This window comes from Megalops cyprinoides, chromosome 17 (genome assembly GCF_013368585.1).
Source record: "Megalops cyprinoides isolate fMegCyp1 chromosome 17, fMegCyp1.pri, whole genome shotgun sequence".
In the NCBI taxonomy this organism is placed as follows: Eukaryota; Metazoa; Chordata; class Actinopteri; order Elopiformes; family Megalopidae; genus Megalops; species Megalops cyprinoides.
Window position 1 is genome coordinate 17,402,731 of NC_050599.1, and position 12,787 is coordinate 17,415,517.

A 12,787-nucleotide genomic window follows, 5' to 3' on the forward strand; every position below is an offset into this window, starting at 1 on the left:
ACACACCTCTGTTCTTTTGTGCTGGAAGTCGCTCTGGATAAATGAATGTGATGTAACCTGTGCTGGGCGTGTCAGGATAAGGACAGCGTCGGGCACCAGTGACCCCTGCCTCCTCCCCCCTCTGCAGGGTGCTGGAGCGGATCGGCGCCCGTGCCCTGGTGGCCCACGTCCGCACGTTCGCCGACTTCCTGGTGTACGAGTTCTCCACCTCGGCGGGAGGCCAGCAGCTCAACAAGTGCATCGAGATCCTGAACGACATGGTGTGGAAGTACAACATCGTCACGCTGGACCGTCTCATTCTGTGCCTGGTGAGCGCCAAGGCCGCGGATCCCCGAGCTCATTAAGGGCCTGTCAGCTTCGCAGACATGAAGAGAACTCCGAGCAGGAGCGTTAGTGCGGTGTCACACAGAGCAGGAGCTGCTAATGATGGTGTAGACTGTCCTAGAATCGCTCAACATCCATCCCTTTGTCTTTTTGTGCTTTCGTCAGTATATTACATTACATTATTGGCATTTAGCTGACACTCTTATCCAGAGCGACCAGTGGGGAATTGAACCAGCAGCCTTTTGGTTACGAGTGCTGCTCCTTACCAAGATGCTACATTATATAAAATGCTTTCTATGTAGTGTAGGAGTCCATCTGATATGGCAGGGTCAGACAGTTCAAATCTGTGTCCCCCCGTTCCCCCTCCCAGGCTATGAGGAGTCACGAGGGCAACGAGGCGCAGGTGTGCTACTTCATCATCCAGCTGCTCCTCCTCAAACCCAACGACTTCCGCAACCGCGTAAGCGATTTCGTCAAGGAGAACGCCCCCGAGCACTGGCTGCAGAACGACTGGCACACCAAGCACATGAGCTACCATAAGGTCAGCCCTGCCCCTCGCTGCAAACTGAGCACGACCTCACGAAATAACACAGTGTCAGCCCCTCCCCCCCTCATGGCAAACTGAACATGACCTCACAATGCACCACAATCAGCCCCGGCCCCTCACCGCAAACTCAACAGAACGTACCACAAAGTCCCCATCCCGCACTGCAAGCTGAGCATAACCTGTCACAAGGTCAGCCGCACCTCGTTACTGTGAAAACTAGATATCCCACAAGGTCAGCCCCCGTTAAGAAAATGACACTCCAATAATGAGAGTCCTTTAGGCTGGAAACAGTAGCTTACTGGAAGGCTCTAACCCTGGCTGCCAGAGTCCCGGCAGTGATGCTGTAAATGAATGTCAGCAGGAATGAGCAATCATTAAAACCACTCACTTTTAACCACACCTTTTTGCCCCGAGAAGATTAACCTCTGATTGGTCTGACATTTGGAAATGTCTGCGTGTCGTCCGGGGTCAGACTCGGCTAACGCCAGCCCTAGAGTTGAAAGATGACCTTAATAAGCTCTGTTTCAGAAATACCCGGAGAAGCTGTACTTCGAAGGCCTGGCGGAGCAGGTGAACCCGCCGCTGCAGCTGCAGTCACAGTACCTGCCCATCTACTTCGGCAACGTCTGCCTGCGCTTCCTGCCCGTCTTCGACATCGTCATCCACCGCTTCCTGGAGCTGCTGCCCGTCTCCAAGTCCCTGGAGACGCTGCTGGACCACCTGGGCGGCCTGTACAAGTTCCACGGTGAGCAGCAGCGTCCCGTCGTTCTCAGCCTGGACAGGGTTGGCGCAGCTGTCATTGCATTACATTATTGGCGTTTAGCAGACGCTCTTATCCAGAGCCACTTGCATCGGTTACTGTATTTTTTACAATGTTATCCATTTATACAGCCAGATATTTACTGAGATGATTGTGGATTAAGTACCTGGCCCAAGGGTACAGCAGCAGTGCCCCGGCAGCAAATCAAACTGGCAACCTTTCAGTTACGAGTCCTGCTCCTTGACCACAGTGCTACACTGCTGCCCCTGAAAAACATCTCAGTCATGCATTTGTGTTCATGAATTTGATTATTGGCCAAGTCATTTTCATTTTCTTATTTTTTGTGTTGGTTTGTTGAGTGCAGTATAGTTAGGCCTTGGTTTTTCACGTGTTTAGTGCTAACTCCTGCCTTTGAGATGTGATTTTTATAATTACAACTGCATCATTCCTCCAGTCAAAGGCATATACCTGGGACCCTGCAGATAAATGCTGAATTGTTCTGTGTTGATGGTTCTTGTAATTCTTTCAGACAAGGCTTCTTTTACAGTAAACAGTTTCAGATTGGACTTCCTTAGACAGCCTTAGGCTCGGCTGGTGAGGGGAAGTCGAGCACCATCAAAGCAATCTGCATTCAGATATGCAAAGTAGACGTAATTCTGCTGGCTGAAGCAATCTGAGTGATTCAGTTGAATTCTGAAGATAATTCAAATGGACTAAGCAGGTTGCACCGTAGTATGGTAGATTAAATAAACCTCTGCAATTTTCTGATTCAATTATGATAAAAATACGTATGGCCGGCAGATAATCACTTTCCGTCAAGGAATGTTTTGGCTCAACTTGCCATCATCAGAGCAGGATGTGATTGAAAATAAATGCAGAAATGAAAGGAAGCGAACTGTATGACGCAGGGGAACGTAAGGTGGCATCATCAGTGAAGCGATCCGATTTAAGATGTGTGAACGGGAGTGCGGTTTACGTGTCCGTAGAGTGAGAGTTCTCTCTGTCGGAACGTGTGCCCCCCAGACCGCCCGGTGACCTACCTGTACAACACCCTCCACTACTACGAGATGCACCTGCGCGACCGCACCAACCTGAAGCGCAAGCTGGTGCACGCCATCATGAGCTCGCTGAAGGACAACCGCACGCCGGGCTGGTGCCTCAGCGAGACCTACCTGAAGTGCGGCATGAACCCGCGCGAGGACAACGTGTGGATCCCCGACGACACCTACTACTGCAAGCTCATCGGGCGCCTCGTCGACAATATCCTTCTCCCGGCCCGTCCCAGATCGATTAGCTCAACGCTCTGTCCCTAAGTTTGGCAGGCATATTTGAGGCATAGTTATGTGTAGCCTTTTCTTACATTACATTCATTTAGCAGACACTTTTATCCAGAACGACTTCCAGCACAATACAACAGGAGTGTATCCATTCAAGTTGAATGAGCAACAGTGTCAGAACAGGCAAGCAACAATCCCAGACCAGTGAGTTTCTTATGTACCGACCTTTATGTAAATGCAATTATGTGGCTTAAAAAATAGCTTGCTTAAGCTTATTGTTCAAAGTACAAAGCGCACTGTAGTTAGATTCAATCTGGGCCACGTTTATCCTTATGTGTAGTTATGGTTGAGTCTCTTTTGCAATCAGTTGCTGATGTATTATAATGTGTTAGGTTTGTCGTGAACTGGCTCTTTGAGTCCACGGCTTCGCTAGAAGCTGACAGACTGAAAAAGCCCAGGTGCATCTTCCTTGACGCTGCCACCTATGGCGGGCAAGTCGCCCGGCCCGTTCCCCAACTGCGACTGGAGGTTCAACGAGTTCCCGAACCCCGCCGCCCACGCCCTGCACGTCACCTGCGTGGAGCTGATGGCCCTGGCTGTGCCCGGGAAGGACGTGGGCAACGCCCTCCTCAACGTGGTGCTGAAGAGGTGAGGACGGGGTCAGAGGACAGTGCGGCTAAAGCGCATGTCCTGGCGCAGCGATATCTTCTCATTAAGATAACTTTCACGGTAGTGTAGCGTAAAATGTTAGTCTTCATTTTACTCTTCAGTGTGGCACATTACAGACAGACCGGTATAAATGCAGTGTGAATAATGCAGTGTGAATTATGCAGTAATATTCTCAGCAGGCTCGTTCCTGCAGACTCCACTGCAGGTCAGACTGTCAAGAGGGAGAAAACTAGAATAAGCTAGAAGTCAAGTGTTCTCTGAAGGGGTCAGACAATTAAAGTAGCAGAGCTGAACTGTGGGAGTAATTAGCTCAGCTCTAGCGCAGCGTCTTTAAAGAGCTGCGCACTAATAGTTCACACGAGGCGTCTGGTTTATTATATTGTGCGGCCGCGCGCCGCGCCGCCTCAAAGTAGTCCATAATTGAAATGTTTGGCGCATGGAACAATTTTGTGGGCGTGCGTTCGTGTGCGTTTCTGGAGAGTGTGACACATTGAATGCTGATTTCCCCCTCCCTGTGTCTGTATCCACAGCCAGCCGCTGGTACCGAGGGAGAATATCACGGCCTGGATGAACGCCATCGGCCTTGTTATCACCGCCTTGCCTGTGCGTCTCCTCATTGTCTCCCCGCGAACACCGCGGCTTGAATCGCAGGAGCCTTATTAAAAGATGACATTTTCATCAGTTTATGTGCGAAGCTCAGTGGAAACATGCTAGGGATAGGACATGACAGCTCTGTCAGAATGTGTTTGTTAGTCTGAATATTGAACCAGTGTGTAAGAGTTAATAAAAATGTAAATCCTTCAAAAAAAAAAAGAGAGAAAAGGAAAAGGATTTGGTATGCATGAGCAAGCTTCTCAAATGCCAGGTAAATTATATTAATTTTCCTCCTCACGGCTCATGAGCGGTTGAATATAGTGTTGTTCCGCTGAACGCGCTGTTCTCCTGCCATTCAAATGGGAGTGACAGGCTTATCTCTCACACGGCAGGCGTTGTGTTTTTGGACGGGGGCTCTCTGGGAGCGGGTGGGGGGCGTGCGTGGGATGAACAGGGGGTTCCAAACCGTGCCTGCCTTCGTTTGTTCTTTCAGGAGCCGTACTGGGTGGTGCTGCAGGACCGCATCGTCAGCGTGATCGGCAGCCCCGCCCTCACCTCGGAGACGGACTGGGTGGGCTACCCCTTCCAGCTGTTCGACTTCACCGCCTGCCACCAGTCGTACTCGGAGATGTACTGCAGCTACGTCCTGGCCCTGGCTCACGCCGTGTGGCACCACTCCAGCATCGGCCAGCTCTCCCTCATCCCCAAGTACGCCCCCTCCCGCCTTCCACATTACATTTTACATTACATAACATTACTCACTCAGCAGACACTTTTATCCAAAGCGACTTACAAGTGAGGCAGAGTGCAACACAAGCAAAAGCCATACAAGGACTCACAATATTAGAAATGCTGCATGACCAAGTTTCAATAGTTGGCCAGACAAGGTACAAGCTAGCTGGTAGAGACACGAGTGCATTAAACCGTTCTTTCTTCCAAGGAAAGGAGTTTAGGACATAAGAAACTGCTTTAGGTGGTAGTGTTTCAGGTGATCAGTTGAGCACGGAAGAGCTGTGTGTTCAGATGTTTCTTAAAAATAGTGAGGGACTCGCCCCCGCCCCCCCACTCTCACGCTAACACCTCCTTTCCTGTAGTGAGGGCTAAGTTTAGAGGCAGTTTCACAGCAGCGGCGGGGAGGAAGCAGGAGCGCCAGGCCCCGGCAGGCAGCGGCTGCACATTCCTGCCCTCACGCAGGGATCTGTCCCATCTGGGCGCTGTGCCCTCGGGGGAACATTCACGCCCTCCGCTGTGGGACGTTTGCCACATCAGTGAGGTGCTCGCAGGCTCGAACGGGCAGGACACAGTGTTACAGTGTAAGTGGGCTGGGCAGCACACACAGGTCTGAAGAACATTGAATTCGTATCGCGCCCTCAGTCAGCCGAATGATTGCTGAAGAGAACCTCTCAACGCATCCAGACAAATGTCAGCAGAGGAACGTAACCAGCGCATTTTAGTTTTTGATAATTATTTACACTTAACAGCAGCCACCCACCCACTTAACGCTGATAAGTGAAATAAATAAAGCTGTAATCTAAACAGGCTATCTGTTGTAATCCTCAAGAAATAAGACTCTGGCACGGCTAGTCAGACGCTTTTGTTCCTGTGTGCAAGAGAAAAGTATGAGGACGACTTCACAATACCCAGGGAGGGATGAGTCAGTGCGTGAGATGCACGCAGACCGCAGTGAGAGCCCTGCTGCAGAGTTGTTAGCCTGGTACGGCTGGGCAGGGTGCTTTGCTGCTGTCATTCGGGCTGCAGCTGACGGCGCTGGCCGGTCGTGCAGCAGGTCCCAGGAGGTGACAGCGGGCTCAGCCCCTGTTGCGCGGTGTGACACGCGCTCCCCTGACGCGAGCGCTGGAACTTGTCATCGCTGTCTGGCAGCTCCACCGCGAGCCTCAGAATGTCTGCTCTTATTGTTGTGGAGTGCAGAACAGGTTCTCCTGCCAGAAAGCCTTCCACTGCAAACATAATCTTCGCTCTCTGCAGTTGGTTTCTGTTCTAAGAGCGCAGCGGTAAAGGAAGCAGTGAAAGGTGGATGTGAAAAGAAGCTGTGTAAGCCATGCATGCCCTACAAGTCGCCTTAGATAAGGACATCTGCTAAACAAATGATTGATAATAACAATGTATATAATATACCAAAATACTATTTACGTGCTAATTTAAAATACATGCTGTGTTTAACTTTATTTCACTCATCATCAAACCTTTCTAAATAAATCAGATCAAATACATTCTGACATTTGACATTATCGAGATATTATATTGAATACACTTCCCAGAGCCCACTTTTATAAAACTCAGTGGATTGCATGCCTCCTGTGGACCGTGTTTTCAAGGATGTTCTAATGCCTTCGTTCAGTTAGCTGCATCTCTCCCTCTAACCTGTTTGTGATGTCAAAATGCCTTCACTTAGTGAACTGCAGGTGGCCCCTCTAGCCGGTCTGTGATGTCATAACACCTTCACTCAATGAACTGAATGTTCTCCCTCTAGCCGGTCTGTGATGTCAAAATGCCTTCACTTGGTGAATTGCACATCTCCCCCTGGCTTGTCAGTGATGTCATAATGTCTTCACTCAGTGAACTGCATATCCCCCTCTTGTCTGTCTGTGATGTCATAATGTCTTCACTCAGTGAACTGCATATCCCCCTCTTGTCTGTCAGTAATGTCATAATGCCTTTACTTCTAGCCTGCCCGTGATGTCATAATGTCTATACTCAGTGAACTGCATACCTCCCTTTAACCTGTTTGTGACATCATAATGCCTTCACTCAGTGAACTGCATGTTCTCCCTCCAACCTGTAGTTTATTTCCTAACGCCTTCAGCTCGTGAACTGCATGTCTCCATCTAGCCTGTCTGTGATGTCATAATGCCTTCTCCCACTGAATTGCATTCCTCATTCTAGCCTGTCTGTGATGTCATAATGCCTTCTCCCACTGAATTGCATTCCTCACTCTAGCTTGTCTGTGATGTCATAATGCCTTCTCCCACTGAATTGCATTCCTCACTCTAGCCTGTCTGAGATGTCATAATGCCCTCACTCAGTGAACTGCATGTTCTCTTTCCAGCCTGTCATTGATGTCATAATGCCTTCACTTAGTGAGCTGCATGTTTTCCCTCTGGCCTGTCTGTGATGTCATAATCCCTTCACTCATTCAGTTACTTGTTTTCCCGCTGGCTTGTCTGTGATGTCATATCCAGTTCACTGAGTGATAGCATTAGCTCCCTCTAGCCGGTCTGTGATGTCATAATGTCTTCACTTAGTGAATTGCATATCTCCCCCTAGCTTGTTTGTGATATCATAATACCTTCACTCAGTGAACTATATATTCACTCAGTGAACCCTTCTTGTCTGTCTGTGATGTCATAATGAATTCACTCTGTAAACTGCATGTCTCCCCCTAGCCTGTTAGTGATGTCGTAACGCTTTCTTTTTGTCCTTTTGACCTTCCGTCTCATTATGACCCTTGCCCCACCGCAGGTTCCTATCAGAGGTTCTGAAGCCCATTGTGAAGACTGAGTTCCAGCTCCTGTACGTGTACCACCTGGTGGGACCTTTCCTCCAGCGCTTCCAGCAGGAGCGGACCCGCTGCATGCTCGAGGTACCAACCTCTCCGGACTCGGGGGGCCTCTTTAGGCCGCTTCCTTCTCTTTCAGGGAAATAAAATGTCTGAGGCCTCCGTGTTTTCTTGATGCACAGATATGCATGTGAGCCAGTTTCCCTCACAGTCCCAGAGCCCTGTTTAAATGTGAGGTAACCACAGGGGAGTGCTGGGCTTTGCTCAGGTTCCTTTAGACCTCTGAGAGAGGAGAGGGTTTCCCTGCTGTCTCACCCCGGCATGTTTCTCAGGGGTGCGCTCTCTCTCTCCTCGCATCCAGCACTCCGAAAGCGGGCTATCGATCGGGATTAAAGAGGGGATTGGGTGGCTCAGGGAAAAATCCTGTTATACATGGTGTGAGAAGGCAAGGCTCTGACAGGGCGCAGCCCTAGGAAGCCCAGCTCCATTCTCAGCTGAGAACAGCCCATTGTTCTAAACCACCCTGCTCTCAAAGGACCCTGTTCTCTTTGGCCTCCCTCCACAGTCCTGCTGCATTCTCATTTAAAACAAAAAAACATTTAATATACTGGCCACCATTTTAATCATTTGAATCTGCTCTCATGCATATCTGAAGAGATTTACAGCTAGAGTACAAATGAAAATAATGCATTCCTTTCTCTCCCTAATGTATATACACGCAGACTGCGGCGTGCTGGAATGTCCTTACTCTGTTTTGGCTTGTTGGTTATGAGGAGAGTGAGAACCATTCTGCGGCTGCTCACAGTTTTCCCTCCCAATGTTTCACAGATTGGAGTGGCGTTCTACGAGATGCTTCAGACCGTGGACCAGCACAGCAAGCACCTCACCTACATGGATCCCATCTGTGACTTCCTCTACCACGTCAAGTACATGTTTACCGGGGACAGCGTCAAGGAACAAGTAGGCAGAGAACGTGCTGCTTTTCTGACCGCTTGATTAAACGTGTCCGCGGCAGTGCTCCTGTCATTGATATTTTCCTCCGCTCCTTCCCTCCTGCTTTCTCATCCTCTGTTTGTTTCTGTTCTCATTTCTAATTGTGCGTGTTTGTTTCTCCTCCGCCGCTCCTCAGCTGGCTTTGATGCAGAATGGGTTTCTGAGTCACTGCCTGCTGTCGATTTCTGTCCACAATGCGCCGGGCCGCGGCAGGCTTTCTCCTACAGAGAGAGCTCTGCCTGGAAACACGGATTTGTGTCTCTTCTTTTTTCTCTCCGGTGTGAAAAGGCGTTCTTTTGTTGCGCTTCAGGTGGAGAAGATCATCTGCACGCTGCGGCCGGCCGTGAAGCTTCGCCTACGCTTCATCACGCACAGCAGCAAGATGGAGCCGGCGGCCGCCGCGGCCACGGCCGCCACCTCCCAGCAGCCCGCCAGCGTGTCCTCCCCCGCCCCGCAGTCCAGCGCCGGGCCCGGGAACGTCCCCCTGTCTGTGGCCCAGTGACGTCCACCAATGACAAATCAGCCCAGGGGAACGGTCATGCTCCCTGTAAATGTGGCACAGCGACAATACACCAATCAGAGATCAGCCCAAGGGACGGTCATTCTACCCCATCTGTGGCACAGCGACATCCACCAATCAGAGATCAGCTTGTGGGGCGGTCGGCTCTCCCTCATATACTGCCCAGTGCACTCCACCAATAAGAGTTCAGCCCAGGGGACGGTCATTCTACCCGTAACTGTGGCACAGTGACATCTGCCAATCAGAGAGCAGCCAAGGGGACGGTCAGTCTCCCCCCTTGTCTTGTGGCCCAATAAGATTGATTAACCCGCCCCACAGGGATGGCACAGTAGTACTCCCATCGCCCCCAAAGGATGGATGTTTACTTTCGCTGTGTGATTCAGAGTTTGTCCTCTTGGAGTCAGCGATGTGACCCAGGGTTGCCTCCAGAGACTGTCAGAGGCGCTCGTGGTCCGTGACTCACTGCCTGTGCCACCCACATCGCCTCCACTGCCACTCTTCCCAAAAATACAAGAGCAGCATTTACAGTTCTTTTTTTTTTTTTTTTTGTAAACCTTTCTGCGGACTGAAGGACTTGGCCTCTTTTGTAGCCTGTCACCTGCTCAAGAAAGTATTTTGAAGAAGCAAAATGGCTCCCAAGGCATGATGTGCGGTTCAGCAGATGTTTCTTTTTCGCATTCATTCGATGTGTTTGCCGGAGTGTGTGTGTGACATGCAGGGTTATAAAGCTGTTCTGTTATTTAGCCTTGAGTCCAATGATATAACAGTGCAGAGCTCTGCTCACAGCCTTACCCTTTGATCATGAAAGTTGAGTCATGTAGCTGTTGTTTTTTTTTTTTTTTTACTGACTTTCACAAACTCAGAATCATGTTCTTTAAAAAAAAAATAAAGCTTCCTTTGACCTGGATTTCATGAAATGAAAAAGATTTTTAAACTAGTATTATACTGTGTTTGTGATGGGTTTAGCTCAGTAATGTAGCATATAGCCTGGGATGGGTTTGGTCAAGTAATGTAGTGTACTGGGGTGGGTTTGGCCGCATATTGTAGTATGTATTCTTGGGTTGATTTATCCCAGTAATGTAGTATATATGCTGGGGTGGGTTTGTGCGAGTAATGTATATGTTCTGGATTGGGTTTTGTCCAGTAATGTAATACACTGGGGCTTTATTGGGCTTAGGCCAGTAATGTAGTTTATATTCTGAGATGGGTTTGTATGCAGTGTAATGTGTTACACTGGGGTGGGTTTGGCCCAGTGTTACAGCATGTGTATATGTGGAATGCTTTGCCTTTTGTGAAGGGGCCAAATTTACAACTGCTGCTTCTGTGCAGGTTTCCTATTAATCAGTGGACTGTTACTCCAATCAGGAAATTGCTGCAGTTTTTAAGTGTCAGGGGATAGGGTTAGGGTTAGGTCCCTTGTGACTTGTTCCAGTATATCCCCTGTGGCAGATGGAAGATTGGATGGAACTCTCCTAATGAACCTCTTGAGGCTTAGTTAGAATTACTTATACTTCACCGTCTTCTTTCCCCTTGATAAACTGCTGCCAGCGCACCCAGGCTTATTCTATGGCTCACTGGGAAGCTCATTTAGCAGCCACTTTCACGTAGGCATGTATTATTACTGTCGCTTTCAGAGAAGGTGTTTTTAGTGCAGTAACTCCTCAGGCAGAAACAGGCCCACACCCGTGACCGCCTCTTGGTTTGATAAGTCCTCACCCATCTCCCAAACCAAAGTTCACCTGCAATAATTCATCTGATAACCAGAGCTGGGCCACTGTGTGTGCACCAGAATGAAACGCCGTGTTTGTTGGTTTGTCCCTGGGGCTCCTGATGGATTTCTACCCTGGTAGAGTACAAATTACCATAGCAGGGGCGGTGTGGAAGACACACTGTGGACTAAAGAAATGTGACAGTTTTTTTTTTTAAACCCAGCAGTTTTCAAGGCAAGCCAGAGTCCTGTGGGATGTGCGGGGCAGTGATCCTATGACCCGAGCAGGAGGTTCAGCCTTCATTTGTAAAGCGCTAGAGCAATATTTAAAGCAACAGAGTGCTTTATCAGCACCTACCAGATTAACCAGCACTAACTAGAGGGTTCTTATGAAGGCAGGTGCTCATGAATATTCACTTTGGTTCCAATAGCAATTAATATGTGAAGAGTATTACCAGGCGGTCATTCAGAACCATAAGACAGTCCAGACATACCTGCTTATGCATATTCAGAAGCGGAGGCCAGCAGGGACAGGAAGCTCTTGCTGTAGATGAATGGTCTGGTTTAGATTCAGTTTGATGGTTATTATTGGATGTATTTGCTTATCTCAGCTCCTGAACATACACAGGAAGGAAGGTGCCCTTAGCAAAACAGAGCATGACATTATCCACACACAGTGTTTGCTCATGAATATCCCCCTGGAAGTATATCTCTGGTAAATATAATGTCTGATGTTAGATCCTGTCTGGTAATGTATATGCATTGATTCTGTAAATATCGCCTGTAACCAGAGATGTAAGTGATCGGAATTTAAAATAGACAAATAGGTTTCTCTCATCTCTATTTCAAATGAAAAACACATTCCCTTCACTCCTTTTTGAAGTCCTTCCTATGTTCCATGGATTTCAGCATTCATTTTTTTGTCATTTACAAATAGCAAGTGTCAGCTCTTTTAGTGCATGTGAATATATAGAATGATATGCTAGGCAGGGCAAAAATCAGAGTATCAAGAGATACTGTGAGAAAATGACACGTTCCATATATTTACCAACTGTCAATGACTCATTTTCGTGGTTTAGAACCGAGGATGGAATTTACATAATCTGTAACGAGACAATATATTTAGAAAGCGGCTGAATACTGTACCGCTTGTGGTTCATTGCACAAAAGACACACTAATTCAGGCGTGTTCCAGTAAATAAGAAAAGTGGGGCACTTTATTTGTAATCACGCCTCCAGCACTTGGTCTAAATTTAGTACTGTGTTTATTTGCTGGAAACATCAAGGTAGATCTCTACGTTTTGTGGACCCTCCATCAGTGTGTTAACCTTGCTGAGAGTGGACCAATAGCAGAGGCTGTCTTAGTTACGTCATCTATCAGGTGAGTCTGGCTGGACTTAAGCATTCTCCCCCCAAGTGTAGCATGCGCAGTTATTCATATGCGGTTCTTAAAAGCCTACAGTGTTATTGCTTTTTTAATATGGGTTATTATGTGTAGACCTGTAGCCAAAAGAATAGATTTAATCCATTTTAGATTCAGTCTATAACACAACAAAGTGTGCAAAAGGAAAGAGAGCAGAATACTTTCTGAACCCACTGTATATGAAAATTGATATTAGGTAGCAGTGCCTTCCAGTTCTCAGTCATGTACAGTACAGGTGGCTGTCACCATTAATGGAGAAATGAGGAAGGCTGCCAGTGCTGTACCTATAAAGTAGATTTATGGAAGTGGGAATTGTGCTTGAAACAATGCAACTGTTTTCAGTGTAGTGGCTCATTACAGCTTTCCCTGGGTCTCCTTCGCTCAAAGAGGTGAGTATGGTTTATTAAACAGACATGTTCTCCCCCAACTAACCCCATTTTCTTGAGGAGTTACAT

General features: G+C 48.2%; 1 protein-coding gene across 2 annotated transcripts in view; it reads left to right on the forward strand.

Moving 5' to 3' along the window:
• The window catches only part of med23 (mediator complex subunit 23), a 30,025-nt gene extending 20,017 nt beyond the window's left edge, over positions 1 to 10,008 (forward strand). For both annotated transcript variants that reach the window (XM_036549415.1, XM_036549416.1), the window contains 10 exons: positions 128 to 308; positions 695 to 865; positions 1,400 to 1,616; positions 2,655 to 2,891; positions 3,391 to 3,556; positions 4,108 to 4,180; positions 4,665 to 4,879; positions 7,652 to 7,772; positions 8,517 to 8,648; positions 8,992 to 10,008. In XM_036549415.1, coding sequence (XP_036405308.1) covers positions 128 to 308; positions 695 to 865; positions 1,400 to 1,616; positions 2,655 to 2,891; positions 3,391 to 3,556; positions 4,108 to 4,180; positions 4,665 to 4,879; positions 7,652 to 7,772; positions 8,517 to 8,648; positions 8,992 to 9,183 — 1,705 coding nt within the window. In that variant the 3' untranslated portion in view covers positions 9,184 to 10,008. The remainder of the gene's footprint in view (positions 1 to 127; positions 309 to 694; positions 866 to 1,399; positions 1,617 to 2,654; positions 2,892 to 3,390; positions 3,557 to 4,107; positions 4,181 to 4,664; positions 4,880 to 7,651; positions 7,773 to 8,516; positions 8,649 to 8,991) is intronic.
• Positions 10,009 to 12,787: the final 2,779 nt, after the last annotated feature.